Below are 16932 nucleotides of genomic sequence, written 5' to 3' on the forward strand. Positions count from 1 at the left end.
GATTTTGCTAATGAACCATGCAATGGCATCACCGACTGACCTCGTTGAGAATTTCATGAGCATTCTGTCAACGCAGCTGTGCCTTCCAGCAACAATTCTACATGTGTCCTCGGCAAAATTTTCCAGGTTCTGAAACATGGCATTGCAACAATAAGTTATGTCAGACTCCAACATGATAGATGGAGCTCACAATTGGAATAAGCGAGTCAGTCAGTAGTACTGTAGTGGCCACCATACATTAGTGCATTACTACCCTCAGAGTCCAGGACAACATCGTTCTCGTACATCACGGGACCAATTCACTTTCTGTTCTCCAAAAGCACACATCTGAGCTCTCCACAACAGATAACTAGGAGCTGACTACTTGATGGATCATTTCATAAACTGCACTTGTTGATAACCTTGATGTGTACGCCTTATTCTACCCGTATGTTATTTCAAGGGAATTTGAGGGAGAGAAATATTAGCAGATAAAAATAAATGCCCCAGCAGGATGGTTGATAATCCTAGTAAGACTAAGATAGCTGATTGGTAGTTTAATTGGAAGAAAGCTATAAAAACAACAGCGTGTACAGTAAAATAACTGGCTTAATGTTATAGCAGGCATTGGATAAATAGCAGCCAAGTCTTGTTCAGTATTTTCTTCAGGGTAGCTGCTTTCTCTATCTGGGTTAAAAAATACAGACTGAATCAGAACAAATAGACATGGTAATGTCAATCCATATTGAGCAAACAACTAAGACAAACTTTGATGCAAGGCATTTACAAATTTAATCTATGCATATTACTTATATTACACGATCTGCAGTTACTATGATGCGGTGCTTTCCTTAATGAACACAAATATGTTAGAACAAGTACCAGAATCGACGCTTGCAGATGGGTGACGACGAAGTGCTTTCTTCAAGAGCTAGCTGATGATGCCCCTCCCGGCAGCCATCTGTGATGCTGTATGTAACATCCCAGATTGGGTGTCAAATTTTAAGGATTGCAGATCGACTCGCAGCACGATAATAATTATCTTGGCTTTAAAGCGTGAGGATCAGTACTGAGGGAGTCCTTACTGAGAAATAAAGAAATCAATTGAAGTACTGAGGGATCCCCACTCCACTCCGGCAGCAGGTCCCGCCGTTCCAGTGCCGGAGCCCGTCGTCGAGGCGCTGGCGGAACCGGATCCTGGTGTAATGCCCCAAGTGCCGGTGACAAAGGGGGCTTGAAGGCGTACACAGAGAAGCCGTGTTCAGTAGGCGTGAGCGTGTGTCTTGCGTGCGTGGGGCCTACGGGTCAGGGTCGGCAAGGAAGGGTTATCACCCCGTGTCGTGTAAGAAGGAGAGACTACTTCTGAATCTGAAATCGAACTCCGAGTTCATCGGGCGACAGGGTCCTCCGCCCGTCCCCGTCCGAATCTGCACTCCCTTTTGTGATTTCTCACGTCGTGATTCGGTTGCGGCCACGGGGCATTACAATTGGTATCAGATTCAGGTTATCCTCGCCACACTACCGCTCAATTCGCCTGTGTTTATCCCGTTTCCCCGATCGGTTCTTCCTTCGATTTGAGTCCGATCCGCTCCGCCGAGTTTTCTCTTCCGATCTCGGCGTCCACTGCCAAGCGACGGTTAACTGCTCCTGCGCCGTCGCCCACAGAGTTGATTTCGCCGCTTAGGGTTCTAGTTTGGGGAATTGGGGGCTCTCGCAGAGAGCGCTTTCGTGAATTGGGTCTAGATCTGCGGCGTTGCGTCGAACTCCTCGGCGCGGTTCGTGGGTTCCGGCGTGTGACCGCTGCATCCCGTCGGCTTAGTGACGCTCTCGAGCCCCTCGGGGTAACATCAATTCGAGTTGCGCTCGCTTTGCTTCCGGTGTGGTCACCACGGCGCCCCCCAAGCCTTCGGTTCAGACTCAGTTTGTGCTTTCGGCGATGGAGCAATCGGCGCTGCGGGCGCAGGAACGCTGGGATCAGGTCGCAAATAACTTCGATCTGCTGTTCGCCAGGGTCGACGACATCCTCGGCACTCAGATCAAGTTAGAAGCGCAGTACGATATGACAACCAAGGTGGTCGAACAGATGATGAAGGATCAACAGGTGTTGGCACAACAAGTCGAGATTACGGGACAAGCAGTGGCTCGATTGACGCTGAACTCCACAAGGCCGCCCGTCGGCGAGCCACCAAGCCCCACGGCCTCTGAAGCTTCCACAGGCAACCCGTTTCATCACGGTCCCCAAGGTACATCTCATACTGCCCTTCCCCAGCGCCAGGATAGAGGTGGTCATCGTGGTGGTGCTGATGCGACACATCATCTCAAGCACGCTCTCCCTAAGATAAGTTTCCCATGTTTCACTGGCTCCAACCCACGGGTGTGGCGTTCCAAGTGTTAAGATTACTTTCAGTTGTACAATGTTCCGCCTGCGATGCAAGCCACTTTTGCTTCTCTCCATATGGATGACAATGCTGGGAAATGGTTGCAACTGTTTAAGAGGAAGTATGGTCTCACTGATTGGGCATCTTTTATTTCTGCAGTGGAGGAAAAGTTTGGGGCTGCTGATTACAGGGATGCTATGGGGGAACTGCTTGAGCTGACTCAGACAACCACTGTAGAGCAGTATGCTGCTGATTTTGAAAACTTGCAGTATGAAATCTGCATGCACAATGAATGGTTTGATGATTTGTTCTTTGTGTCTCAATTTGTTAAAGGCCTCAAGTATGAAATTGGAGCTGTGGTCCAGTCACAACTTCCTCAGACCATGGATAGAGCAATTTTGTTGGCTAAAGTGCAACAGCAAGTTCTGGAAAAGGGCAAGACTAGACTTCAGAAATCTTCTATTCCTACCAGGCAACATTCTTGGTCACCTAGACAAGAGTCTAAGACCAATGTTCCTACCCCATCTATGTCTAAGGAAAGAGTACTGCTGAATTACAGAAAATCCAACAATCTCTGTTATTATTGTGGAGAGAAATATGATCCTGCACATGCTGCTACCTGCGCCCAAAGGCCCAAAGCTCAAGTCAATGCACTTGTGGTGAATGATCTAGATATGCCCCTCTCTGAGGAAGTGGTTGCCCAGCTGGAGTTAGAAGATTCTCTCACCAGTGAATTTGGGCAGTTATCCCTAAATGCTTTAGCTGGGACAGATCAAGGGCAGACACTGAAACTTAGAGCTCTGGTGAAAAAACAAAGTCATGCTTGCTTTGGTGGACAGTGGGAGTACACACAGTTTTGTCAGCTCCCAATTCTTGCAGCAAGTTGGGATTACACCTATTCCAACAGTTCCTACTTCAGTAAAATTAGCTAATGGCTAGGTGCTGATTTCAGATCACTGGGTTCCACAACTTTCTTGGTGGTGTGATGGTTTCACTTTACATACTGATATGAAAGTGCTGGACATAGGTGCTTTTGATGCTATATTGGGCTTTGATTGGTTACAGAAAAACAGTCCTATGACTTATGATTGGGAGAACAAACTCATTCAGTTCACACAAGGAGGTCATGATATCAGGTTGCAGGGCATTAAACGACAAGATTCTGAGATTTCACAATTACCTGCTGATAAATTGTTTAAGTGGTGGAAGGGCAATGATGTTTGGGCTATGGTGATGCTAGTTCCTGAGGTTCAACCTATCCATTCAGATGTTTGTCACCAGGTGGAAAAGCTGTTGGATAGATATCAGGAGATATTTCAGGACCCCAAGAAGTTACCTCCTGAGAGAGCTTATGATCACACTATACCATTGCTTCCCATGGCTATTCCAGTTAATGCTCGGCCATATAGGTACTCTCCTTTGCATAAGGATGAGATTGAGAGACAGGTGAGAGAAATGTTGGATGCTGGGTTGATAATCCCGAGTACCAGTCCTTTTGCATCTCCTGTACTATTGATTCAGAAGAAAGATGGGAGTTGGAGGTTTTGTGTGGATTACAGACGGTTGAATGACATGACCATTAAGAATAGATTTCCTATGCCTCTTATTGAAGAAATCATAGAGGAGTTGGCTGGGAGCTACTACTTCACCAAGTTAGACATGAAATCTGGTTATCACCAAGTTAGAATGAAACAAGGAGATGAATATAAGACAGCTTTCAAAACCCATCATGGTCATTATCAGTTCAAAGTCATGCCATTTGGTTTGACCAATGCCCCAGCAACCTTTCAGTGCATCATGAATGACGTGCTGGCCCCTTTCCTGAGAAAATTTGTAATGGTATTCCTAGATGATATATTGATATACAGCCCAGACTTGGATAGCCACTTGGCTCACCTGGAGCAGGTGCTAGAGAATTTGAAAACCAACCAACTTTACTTGAAGAAAATCAAATGTTCTTTTTCTCAAGAACAAGTGGAATATCTTGGACATGTGATTTCAGGGAGAGGAGTTGCTACTGCTAGTGACAAAATAGAAGCCATGCTGCAATGGCCTGTTCCCAAAACTGTCACTGATGTGCGAGCATTTCTGGGATTAACTAGGTATTACAGACGATTTGTTAAGGATTATGGTTGCATTGCTAAACCATTAACTCAGTTGTTGAAGCACAAACAGTTTCAGTGGTCTCCTGCTGCCCATGTTGCTTTTGAACAACTGAAACAAGCTATGGTTAGTGCCCCGGTCTTAGCCCTGCCTGATTTTAAGGAGATTTTTGTGGTAGAAACAGATGCATCAGACATTGGAATTGGTGCCGTACTTATGCAAAAAGACAGACCAATTGCTTTCTTGAGTAAGGCTTTTGGTGGCTCACACAAGCATAAATCCATCTATGAAAAGGAGTTCCTTGCCCTGATCATGGCAGTAGAGAAGTGGAGGCAATACTTACAACGGCAAGAATTCATCATTAGAACAGATCATCAAAGTTTAGCTTATTTGACTGAGCAGAATCTACATTTTGAGTTGCAAAGAAAGGCGATGACACGTCTTATGGGGCTACAATTCAAGGTGTTGTACCGCAAAGGCAAGGACAATTCAGCCGCGGATGCACTTTCTAGGGTGGGTCATTTGATGGCCATACAGGCCATGTCTTCTGTTCAACCACAATGGATACAAGAAGTAACAAATTCTTATGTTACTGACAAGGAAGCACAAGATTTATTAGCTCGTTTGACCTTGGTCAATCCTGATATTCATGGATTTTCCTTGGATCATGGGATCATTAGGCAACATGGCAAGATTTGGGTAGGGCACAACTCAGCTGTTCAGACCAGGATCATAGCTGCTATGCATGCAAGTCCTGTGGGGGGACATTCGGGACAGAAAGCCACCTTCCATAGGGTCAGCAATATGTTTGCTTGGAAAGGGCTGAAGCGAGATGTGGTCAATTTTGTGCAACAATGTGGTGTTTGTCAACAAGCCAAGCATACTCACACTCATCCAGCGGGTCTATTACAACCTCTTCCTATTCCTGAAGGAGTCTGGAGGGACATTTCATTGGATTTTGTGGAAGGTTTGCCAAAGGTCGATGGTTACAGTGTAATTCTGGTGGTGGTGGATCGATTCACAAAGTATACCCACTTTCTCGCTCTTAAACATCCGTATACTGCCCTTTCAGTTGCCAAGGTACTGTATGATCAAGTGATCAAGTTACACGGTATGCCGCAATCTATGATCTCAGACCGTGACAAGGTGTTCACTAGTACAGTTTGGACAGAGTTATTCAAGATGGAAGGTGTTCAACTTAAGTATAGTACAGCGTATCATCCTCAAACGGACGGCCAAACGGAATGAGTCAATCAATGTTTGGAGATGTACCTTCGGTGTGCAGTCAGTCAATCTCCCAGACAATGGAAGGCATGGTTACCTCAAGCCGAATTCTGGTACAATACGACTTTCCACTCCTCTCTGGGCTATTCTCCATTCCGAGCCCTTTATGGGTATGATCCTATGGTGGGGGCTATGTTGGATGCTACTGTCAAACCTCCGGCCTCCATTGCAGAGTTTGTTATTGATCGTCAGTTGCAGTGTGGGTTACTGCGCGACCAACTGGCGCGTGCTCAACTTCGCATGAAGCAAAATGCAGATCGCAAACGCACAGATGTGGAGTTTTCGGTGGGCGACCAAGCTTTGCTGAAGTTGCAACCGTATGTTCAGACCTCAGTTGCCAGTCGTCCATTCCCAAAGTTGGCACTGAAGTACTACGGCCCCTTCGAGGTTCTGGAGCGAGTAGGCGCGGCAGCTTACAAGCTAGCACTTCCACCTGACAGTCTCATCCACCCTACCTTCCATGTGTCGCAACTTAAACCTTTTCGTCCAGATTTCACACCAGTATACTCTACTCTTCCTTCTTCTGTGGATTTACATTCTATTGAATTAGAACCTGAGCAGGTATTGGAGCGCCGACTGGTGAAGAAAGGCAATGCAGCAATTCCACAAGTGTTGATCAAATGGGCTCGACTACCTGCAGCTTCTGCTACTTGGGAAGACTACAATGTTGTCAAGGCGCGCTTCCCGGCTGCACCGGCTTGGGGTCAAGCCAGTTCTCCAGCGGGGGGAGATGTAATGCCCCAAGTGCCGGTGACAAAGGGGGCTTGAAGGCGTACACAGAGAAGCCGTGTTTAGTAGGCGTGAGCGTGTGTCTTGCGTGTGTGGGGCCTACGGGTCAGGGTCGGCAAGGAAGGGTTATCACCCCGTGCCGTGTAAGAAGGAGAGACTACTTCTGAATCTGAAATCGAACTCCGAGTTCATCGGGCGACAGGGTCCTCCGCCCGTCCCCGTTCGAATATGCACTCCCTTTTGTGATTTCTCACGTCGTGATTCGGTTGCGGCCACGGGCAGGGGCGGAGCCAGGATTGTGTTTTTTTCAGTGTTAGGGGGGCCAACCATATAATTTTTTATAAAAATTTAATTAAAATTTAAAATTGTAGTGTAAATTTGGGGATGATAGGGGGGCAGGCCCCTGCCCGCCCCCCGTCTCCGCCCCTGGCCACGGGGCATTACACCTGGAGAAGACCACCGTCATCGCCGACGGCACGGCAACCATCAGGGTCGGTAGCCAGCTCTTCGCTTCCTGATCTGGACGACGACATAAGTCCAACGAACGGCGGAGCGGAGCGGTACAGCACCGCAGAGGCGAGAGAGACGACCCTCTCAATGGCTCCGGCATGCGCCATCGACGTCCGGTGTCGGCCGCCGGCAATAATATTTTTCAGAAAGGCCCCTGCAATGGATCACGATCTAAATATTTTCAGAAAACTCCCAAGCGATTGTATCTGCTTCTCCGTCCGCTCATCCATGTCCGGCTGGCCGCTGGCGGCTGTCCGGCTGATGCCGCGGATTTACCTTTCCTGAACGGGATGATCGGTTCATTTATAACAAGAGTTCAGTGTTGAGGCTTCCATTGGTCGATTCAGAAAATATGAATGGAACGTCAGATAGCAAACGAAGTACTAGCATAAACAATTTGATTCCCCAATGAACACTGAACATTGCAAGAGTTCAAAAGCACAAAATATCATGTATACATACTTTCTGTTATATGCTTGCTGGTACCATTATCCGGCAAAATCTGAAAACAGCAACCCCACAGGCCACAGCTGAGGCATGACTAGTGCAAAATGTACATTTCAGGCATGGGTACCATGCCTGTTGCAAAATGTACATCATGTACGGATTATTCCATACACTTCATGCTTGATAAAATGAGGCATTAGTCCTCAGGAAACTAATGTATGGGTATGGATACAACTATTGGCAGATCGCTTGTGTTCTTAGGCCCGTTTGGAGGGTTGCCTAGGAGGGCGGAGCCGGAGCTGGAGCAGGCAAAGCCACGTTTTGTGGCTCCGCCAGAGCACCGCACAAAAGGGCTCCGCCGGCTCTCCTGCGTGACCGTGTGGTGCGGTTCGGGTTGGAGCTGTTGGCGGAGCCCTCCCAAACGGGACCTTATATGTAGGCGACACCTTTAGGTTCTAGTTCACTTCCTAGTTCTTCATTAGGAATTTTGGACAAAGTAGCATGCATAATGAACTCGGTGAAAGTTAAAAAAAAAATCTTTCTTTATCTCAAGTTAAAAATTCTCTATTTGTCTCTTTAGAGAAATTCCACCAAACAAATGCTTAAGGAACCTCCATAGTGCAGACTAGTGGCATCTACATTCAACATTTTGTTTATCCAAGGTACTAGTAATTATTTAACCTTCAAACAAGTCACTGAGTTTGCTCTTCAGGTTCAGCTCCAAGTCCTCAAGATCACCTCTCACAGACTCTTGCAGGCTGTCCCGGTATGCTCGGTATGCTTGGACAACATACTCTATGACATTTGTGCGAAGCTCGACGCGAAGAACTGGGCTACACACCTTCCAGTGCAGCTGGGATTTGCATACTTTGTTGAGAACCGACTCAAAATTCCGTAGGGGACTGGGCGTGGGGTAGAAGATCTTGAGGAAGCTGTTCTTGAGCCTCTTTTGGGAACTGGTAGTTGCAGTCTCCAGAGGATGGACTACCTGTTTCCATGATGAGGATAGGTAATCCCTCATGTACTGTTTTACTTTGTTGTGACGCTTATTGATCCACTGGGCTCCTACCATCAGGCGCACATCCGATTCTTCAACTTGTCGCAATACAAAATCTGTGTTGTTCACCAGAAATAGAAACTTCAGTCCTTCAGATACATATGAGCTACATTCCTGAACCACTGATTCCAGATCAGCGATGACCCCGGATACTAGACGACCTGTCAGATTCACGCCCTCAATGTTCAACAGATCATCAGCCTGGCCTTGACATAGAATGGGATCAAGGTTTCCAGTGTGATTTACCAGTAACTTGATGTATTTCATCAGGAATTCAGTTATTGTTAGAACGCTGCCTTGCGTTAGTTCGTGCTGTGGTCTGTAAGTCTGAACCAAGATTTTCAGCTCAAGAAGCATTCCCTTTGCAGAGTCCTTCAATGCTGCAACTACTCCCCCGACCTCTATCTTCACAAATTCTGCACCAAACACTCTTGTGAGGATTGGGGTGGCGTCAAACAGTGCTCTGTGCATGTTTAATATGCAAAAGAGCTTCTCAGGTGATTTCTTCACCTTAGCAACTTTGGAAGCAAGACTGAGAAGGAGACGAATGGGTTCCTTGACTGCCTCTGAAATATGATTCTGCTTGGATTCCGTAAGTATTGCATCAAGAACCCTGATTGTAAACAACAGCACCCGATGCCATCTATAGATGGGCAACCATTGTTTCTTTTGAAAATTCTTGCAATCTAATCTGAGAACTGATTCGATACCCATCTCGACACATTTGGTGTGAAATGCCTGGTGGAATTCTTGTGATTGGCCAGCCACATTCAGATCGCTAGCTGTTCCCCCCTTAAAAGTGCTGAGTGACTCGTGATCGAAGACAGCACTGAACCTAGTGTCATGCAACATGGAAGTGGTGTTTTCCAGAGAAAGATTATCTAGCAGTGCGACATCAAATCTGCTGCCTGTGCTACACGAATCCCTGAACAATGAAGACGAGGTATCACTGGTGTTATTGCTGCTACCCGAGAGGCTCTGGGAGGTTCCGGAAGAAGCAGGTAAGTCGTATGTTCCAGCCGCATACACATTGGCATGCTCCCGCCTGTTTATGCATACAAAAGTATGTCTTAGATATTGTAATTCCATTTTGAACTATTTTGGGTGCATTTGAAGTTCTGCAAACATAGATACAACACTAAGGTTAAAGAACTACTGGTTAGATGACTAATATTCTTTTTGCTTTTTAAGAAAATTGTAGTAAAATGCATTAGCACAACCAGATTAAGAAAAACGGTCACTGTTGTTGTTATTACTGGATAAAACCAAGAAGAAAGTATACTCTCAGATGGTGCATGGTTCGCTCAAGGTACGGGAATCTAGCAAATTAGTTTGTTTGGATTGGAGGTAGTGAAACTAATTTGCTGCTACATAGAAATTATCACCATGTCAAGACATATTTTGGGATGACCTTTTTTTTTAACCGAAAAACCCGGGTGTGGTGATAAATGGGCAAGGGCCGGGTCGCCATCCCCCCAAGGGCGCGTCGTATCATGACCTGGGTACGATGATAAGTGAGCAAGGGTCGGGTCGTCACCTGAATGGCGCGCTACATCTACGCCCGGGTGTAGTGAAAAATGAGCAAGGGTCTTTGCACTTCCCTCGACGGGTGCGAAGGGTAAGGAAGCTAGCCGAGCCAACTAGGATTCGTATAGGTAGCTGGAACGTAGGGTCCCTAACGGGTAAGTTGCGAGAGCTAGTTGATGTAGTAATTAGGAGGCGTGTAAATATTCTATGCGTTCAAGAGACTAAATGGAAGGGCCAGAAGGCGAAGGAGGTTGAGGATACTGGCTTCAAGCTTTGGTACACGGGAGCAACTCCGGGTAGGAATGGTGTAGGCATCTTGATTGATAGGAACCTTAAGGATGGAGTCGTAGAGGTTAGAAGGCAAGGCGACCGGATTATCCTAATCCGGTTGGTAGTTGGAGATTCGGTTTTGAATGTGATCAGTGCCTATGCCCCTCAGGTAGGCCTTAGTGAGAGCACCAAGATACAGTTCTGGGAAGATCTAGATAGCATGGTTAGTACCGTGTCTACCAGCGAGAAACTCTTCATAGGAGGAGATCTCAACGGCCATGTGGGTGCGACTAATGTAGGGTTCGAGCGAGTGCACGGGGGTTTTGGGTATGGTAGCAGGAGTCAAGAGGGGGAGGATGTGTTGAATTTCGCGTTAGCCTACGACTTGTTGATAGCGAATACCGTGTTTAAGAAGAGGGAATCCCATCTTGTGACTTTTCGTAGTGGACAACACTCGAGCCAGATCGACTTTATCCTTACTAGGAGGGAGGATAGACGTGATTGCTTAGATTGTAAGGTGATACCTGGGGAGTGTGTTGTCCCTCAACACAAGCTTGTGGTGGCGGACTTTCATCTTCGGGTACGTATCCACCGGGACAAATGTACTAAGATTGCGAGAACAAAGTGGTGGAAGCTTACAGGGGAAGCGGCACAAGCGTTTAAGGAAAGGATGCTAGGTGAGGGGCCTTGGGAAGAAGGAGAAGACGCAGATGACATGTGGCTAAAGATGGCAACATGTGTTCGGAAGGTGGCCTCAGAGGTGTTTGGCGTGAGTAAGGGAGGCAAACAGGAGGGGAAAGACACCTGGTGGTGGAACGACGAGGTGCAAAAGGCTATTAAGGAGAAGAAGGAGTGTTTCAAGCGCCTCCACCTTGACAAGAGTGCAGCCAACATCGAGGGCTATAAATTAGCGAAGAGGGTTGCAAAGCGAGCTGTGAGTGTAGCAAAGGGTAAGGCGTATGATGACCTGTATCAGCGGCTAGGCACGAAAGAAGGGGAGAAGGACATTTATAGGATGGCTAGGATCCGCGAGCGGAAGACAAGGGACATCAACCAAATCAAATGCATTAAGGATGGGACAGATCGACTGCTAGTGAAGGATGAGGAGATCATGGATAGATGGAGAGAGTACTTCGACAAGTTGTTTAATGGAGAGAGTGAGAGCCCTACCCTTGAGTTAGATGACTCTTTTGACGATACCAACAGACGTTTTGTGAGGAGAATTCAGGAGGTAGAGATCGGGGAGGCTTTGAAGATGATGAAGAGAGGTAAAGCGATGGGTCCTGATGGTATTCCCATTGAGGTGTGGAGATGCCTAGGAGATAGAGCAATAGTTTGGTTAACTAAGCTTTTTAATCTTATTTTTCGGTCAAACAAGATGCCGGAAGAATGGAGGAGAAGTATATTAGTACCTATCTTCAAAAACAAGGGCGATGTTCAAAGTTGTACTAACTACCGTGGGATTAAGCTGATGAGCCATACGATGAAGCTTTGGGAGAGGGTTATCGAGCATCGCCTAAGAAGAGGGACAAGTGTGACCCAAAACCAATTTGGGTTCATGCCTGGAAGGTCAACCATGGAGGCGATTTTCTTAATACGACAATTGATGGAGAGATATAGGGAGCAGAAGAAGGACTTGCACATGGTCTTCATTGACCTTGAGAAGACATATGACAAAGTACCGAGAAATGTCATGTGGTGGGCTTTGGAGAAGCACAAAGTCCCAACTAAGTACATTACCCTCATTAAGGATATGTACAAGGATGCGACGACGTTTGTCCGGACATGTGATGTCAACACCACTGACTTTCCTATTAACATAGGCCTACATCAGGGGTCAGCATTGAGCCCTTATTTATTTGCTTTAGTGATGGATGAGGTCACAAGGGATATACAAGGTGATGCCGCGACCTTATACAAATCTCTCACTTTCTCTCCGGGATAAATGCATTATAAGGCTGTCTCCAACAGCTCACCTAAAGCACGACCTAAATGCAAAATAGGTCATGCACAGTGCTTTGCGTTCCAAAAACGCGCTCCAACAGAAGACACAAACGGAGTACCCATTTTGGGTACGAGGCGAGCCGGAACGCAAATATGCGTCTCTCTCTCCACGACGCAATTCTCTGGCAGTGGTGGGCCCGTAGGAGGTGTTGGGGTGGAGCGGCCGGCGCGGCGAGGAGCAGCCGCGGCGGGGAGCGGCCGGCTCAGCGAGGAGCAGCCGCGGCGGGGAGCGGCCGTCTCGGTGAGGAGCTGCCGCGCCGGGGCGAGGCGGATTCGTGGCGGCGAGGCGAGGAGCTGCCGCGCCGGGCGAGGCGGATTCGCAGCGACGGCCGGCCCGGACCCCGCTTCTCTTCTTCCTCATCGTCGGCAATCACTCCCTTCTTCCTCAAGATCCTCCTCGGACGACGGCCACGACACACTTCGCGGCCATCGCTCCGACGCCCACGGAAGGCGGCCAGCGGCGAGGCTGCGCGGCGGGCGGCGGGCCGCGGTCGAGCGAGGAGCAGCGGCTGGTGGTCGGCGAGGAGCGGCAGCCGGCGGCCAGCGTGGCAACCCCACAGCAAGGCAGCGCGACGGGGAGGCAGCGCAGCGGGCGGCGGGCTGCGGCCGGGCGAGGAGCAGTGGGCGGGGGTCGGCGAGGAGCGGCGGGCCACGGCCGGCGGCGCTTGGCTGGGTGGAATGGGTGCCCTTGTTGGAGAAGGAAGATTTTAGGTGAGAGACTTGTGAACTGTAGCACTAACTAAACCATGAAATAGGTTTGGTTTTTGAGTGTTCTTGTTGGAGATAGTCTAAGATGCTGCACTGCCTGTAAGAACATGAACAGTGTAATACACGCCGGGAATTTGAATTGGTGAGCTGACTGCGTTCTTTACGAAACGACAATGGCTATTGGGATCGGACCAATGCGACCATTGCGACGTCATTTGGGATCGAAGCTATGCAAGCCGTGCTGTCTGCTAGAAAACAATCAGCTAGCTACCTGCAAAAACTATGCAAGTCTTTGGTATTTTGTTGCTTGCATTGTCCCGGATATCCCAATGGAGAGATCGACATGCTCTATGCATGCAAGCAGCTGAATATTCACCAATCTTCTCCGCCCAGAAATGTATGACAGGAACCTGAACACTTACTTATCCCGTACATTCTTCTGACCGGAGACGGTGCTTTGTCCTATCCTAGTACAAATACAAATACTAACAACATACGTGTTAAAAAGGAAACTGATTGGGTCCCAACTCCCAACATCCACAGGGACAGGAATAGGTGTATGAAAAAAAAAACAAAAAAAAACCTAGAAACAGGTGCATGCGAATTTGCATTGTTTAGCTTTTTATTCGCAGGATGGTAGGGATTTTATTCAACCTTTGGACATTGTTCCACTACAATCAGTTACAGAGGGGGGGGGGGGGGGGGGGGGGGGACGCACACAGTTACACCAGTGAAGTCTGGAGCACAGTTTACTCTGAAGTCTGAACTATCATCATTAAAATAAAAATGGTAGGGAAGCGACGAAAGGACTGGGGCTTCGATTCCTCGTCTTCAGATCTTGTTGAAACTGCGATATCTGCTCACCCTTCAAACAGTTCGCTAACTTTGCTCCTAAAATTCCTACCAACGCCCGCCGAAGACTGTCTCAGCGTTTCCAAATACGCCTTGCAGGCTTGAGCAACATGCTCCGAGATGTTATCACGGAGCTTGGACCGAAGAACTGGACACGGCACCTTCCAGTTCATCTGAGAGTTGCAGGTTTCCTTGAAAGCAGAATGGAAACTATGCAAGGGGCCTGCGTTTGTGTGGAAGATACCGAGGAGCCCAGGCCGAAGTCTTTTACGAGGGGGGCTTGCTGCAGTCGTCAGATAATACGTGACCTGTTCCCATGTCGAGGACATGTAATCCCTCATGTGCATATCAAACTCATCCCTGCGCTGCTTAAGCCACTCAGATCCGACGACCAGCTTTATATCCGAATGCTCCATCTCCTGGATTATGAAGTTGCCATTGTTCATCAAGAACAAACACCGGAGTCCCACAGAAGCATATAATCTAGACTTTTGTTCAATAACTTTATTCAGGTCACCAACAAGCCCACATACCAGACGACCTGTCAAGCTTATTCCCTCAAACAACAGACCGGTGTTCCCCTTTGAGAAAAACAGATCACTGTTCTGACGATAGTCCAAAATGGTATCAAGTGAACCAGCATGATTTATCAGCATTTTGATGTATCTCATGACGTAACTGGTTATCAGTAAGATGCTTCCGTCCTGTGCTACCTTCTGTGAGCTGTAGTTCTTGATCAACTCTTTAAACTCTCCAAGTATTCCCCTGGCAGAATCATTCAGTACCGTGTGGACGCTGTCGATTCTACTGAGAACATCTGAAGGCAAAACTTTCTTGAGAGAGGGAGTTGAATCAACAATTACTCTGCACATGTATAATGCACAGAATAGCTTCTCTGGCGACTTCCTCACCGTAGTAACAGCTGACGCAACTTTGACAAATCGATCTATAAGTTTCTCTGCAATTATAAAAATCTTGTCGGGTGTAAGCCCATTGTGTTTCAAGCAGTTCTGCTTAAGGAGTTGCAGCACTTTGTTGAGAACGCTGACAAAATGCTCAAATGCAGCAGGCCAGGCCTTGATGGTCTTCCAGTATTCCTCCCCGCAATTCTCGGGGTCTGCTCCGAGCACCGAATCAATGCCACCAATGAACTGGCACCTACTCACTATCTCTGAGTATTTGAACTGGAACTCCTGGTGCATTTCATGTGAATCTCCGACCAAATTCAGGTAGCCGGTTAGCTCCCTGAAAGTATCAATTGATTCGCCGAGAATAACAGTGAGCCTGCTATCACCAACTATGGAGCCAGCGATCTCAAGAGAGGGGTCATCCAGCTGTGAAGGGTCCAAACTATCGGGTGTGCTCCAGGAATCCCATAAAATGGAGTGAGAAGATGGTGTGCTAGGCGAATCCCACATGAAAGAAGACGGGCTGCTGTTGCTGCTGCACGAGAGGGAGAGGCGGCAACTGCTTATGGAAGAAGGTGTCCCTTTTATTTCGAAAGCAAAGAAACTGCCATCCTGTTGACTGCACAAAAGGAAGGCGCTGCGTGAGAAATATTTCCTTGATTGCACTAACGTGCAGCTTTTCTGAGGCCTTATGGAAACGATTTACTTGAAATCTACACATCAGTACCTAACAGAGATGAGCCTGCCTTTATGCATAAACAAGATGCTGCAGGACGGGTCAGCTCCTTTCTTCAAAGCTGCTGCCAAGTTTCTCTTCGACCTATTTACCCTGCGATAGAAGATGCAAGTTCCTCACTAAATAACCACAAGAAGTAGAAAAGCCTCAGCAGCTACTGTAGTAAAATACGCACCAACTTTTGCCAATACCAACGATGATCAGTGTGGTGATCTTATGTTCCGCAATGAGTCCCAGAAGCCCAGCTGACATATTGTCGTTCTCGGTCATCAGCGCCTCTGCTTGAATCTAGAAGAAAAATTTATGCCACTATTAATTGATAGCTCACCAGAGCATGCCACTAAGAGAAAATGATTCTTGATTCATCACTCGCCTCTGCTCTAGTACAGATTTCCTTGTATCCCTCTAAGGCTTGGAGAGCCTGATCCCTCTGTTCATCCCTATAACCCTTGACAATATTATCTTTCAATATGCTTGCATGTACCGTACCACCCACTGAAACAAATTATGATAAATGATGTCAAAACAGGAAATGTATAACCATGTAACTTCTCTAATAGTCATACAGAGAGAACCAAGAAAAAAAGCTGCATCATTTATATGTTTCAATTTCAACAAGGAGAGTTTCTTACTGGTTGGGATTGGGATCATCATTGCCGGCCGGTGGATATGGACAAGGACTACTTTTCTCTGAGGCGGAACAAGTTGCAAAGCCTGTTGCAGTTTGTGGCCATCCTCCATGGACAACACCAGGTGTACCTTCTCTTCTTCCCCACTTGCTTCTGGTGCTAAAACTGCCTGCAACAGCTGCATCGGCCGGTGCTCCATATCCGCTACCATATCTCCAGATTAGATTCTGTTTCTTCAACATCTAAAGGAGCTGCTGATGATATGTTTATATTAGAGGCCGGGCGTTTCTCCTTGTTCCCCTTCACTATTTTCTATGTTACATTCTTGTTCACTAGGGAATGATTCTACAATGATGACTGGTGATGAAGTCTCTTTCAGGGTAGTAAGAAAGAGAAGGTAACCCCAATGTCCAACCAGGAGAGCCAACAAACAAGGCAACAAAGATTGGGCTCATTATATGGTTTAAAAATAACAAAGCTTGGTACACATGTGAAGATAACACTCCTCACATGTGAAAATAACAAATGGAAATTTGAGTTTGTACCGTCTGTACCTCAAAGAAGGAAAATATTGTTATTGTTGTTTTAGCTCTCATGTCTCTATCCTCCACGCTTGCTGGCTTCGGTTCTAGGCCTGAAAATACCAACATGTAAACCATCCCAACTGAAAATACGAAGGCCTGAAAACTAGAACCTTATACATCCAACACGGGAGATAATCTATAAACTTCTCAAGCATTATAAATTGGGCGTATTCCATAACAATTCTGGCAGATCCATTTTTCACATGATCTAAATAATTTGTAGATAT

At 47.1% G+C, this 16932-nt stretch overlaps 3 protein-coding genes across 3 annotated transcripts; 1 reads left to right on the top strand and 2 right to left on the bottom strand.

Moving 5' to 3' along the window:
* Window positions 1-227: 227 nt before the first annotated feature.
* On the bottom strand, window positions 228-9828 carry LOC120709094 (exocyst complex component EXO70B1-like). Its single transcript, XM_039994616.1, has 4 exons — window positions 6920-9828; window positions 1065-1176; window positions 862-948; window positions 228-666 (listed from the first exon to the last, which is right to left on the bottom strand). The coding sequence occupies exon 1, from the start codon at window positions 9574-9576 to the stop codon at window positions 8107-8109; it is 1470 nt and encodes a 489-aa protein (XP_039850550.1). The 5' UTR covers window positions 9577-9828; the 3' UTR covers window positions 228-666; window positions 862-948; window positions 1065-1176; window positions 6920-8106.
* On the top strand, window positions 1916-6991 carry LOC120710307. Its single transcript, XM_039995940.1, has 6 exons — window positions 1916-2222; window positions 2517-3215; window positions 3310-5427; window positions 5533-5571; window positions 5917-6305; window positions 6845-6991. The coding sequence occupies exons 1-6, from the start codon at window positions 1916-1918 to the stop codon at window positions 6989-6991; spliced, it is 3699 nt and encodes a 1232-aa protein (XP_039851874.1).
* Window positions 9829-13694: 3866 nt separating the features above from the next.
* On the bottom strand, window positions 13695-16823 carry LOC120709096. The gene is made up of 6 exons (XM_039994619.1): window positions 16676-16823; window positions 16125-16372; window positions 15866-15987; window positions 15668-15780; window positions 15484-15585; window positions 13695-15375 (listed from the first exon to the last, which is right to left on the bottom strand). Exons 2-6 carry the CDS (start codon window positions 16330-16332, stop codon window positions 13857-13859), a joined length of 2064 nt encoding a protein of 687 aa, XP_039850553.1. The 5' UTR covers window positions 16333-16372; window positions 16676-16823; the 3' UTR covers window positions 13695-13856.
* Window positions 16824-16932: the final 109 nt, after the last annotated feature.

The sequence above is a fragment of the Panicum virgatum genome, chromosome 5K (genome assembly GCF_016808335.1).
Source record: "Panicum virgatum strain AP13 chromosome 5K, P.virgatum_v5, whole genome shotgun sequence".
NCBI classification, from domain to species: domain Eukaryota; kingdom Viridiplantae; phylum Streptophyta; class Magnoliopsida; order Poales; family Poaceae; genus Panicum; species Panicum virgatum.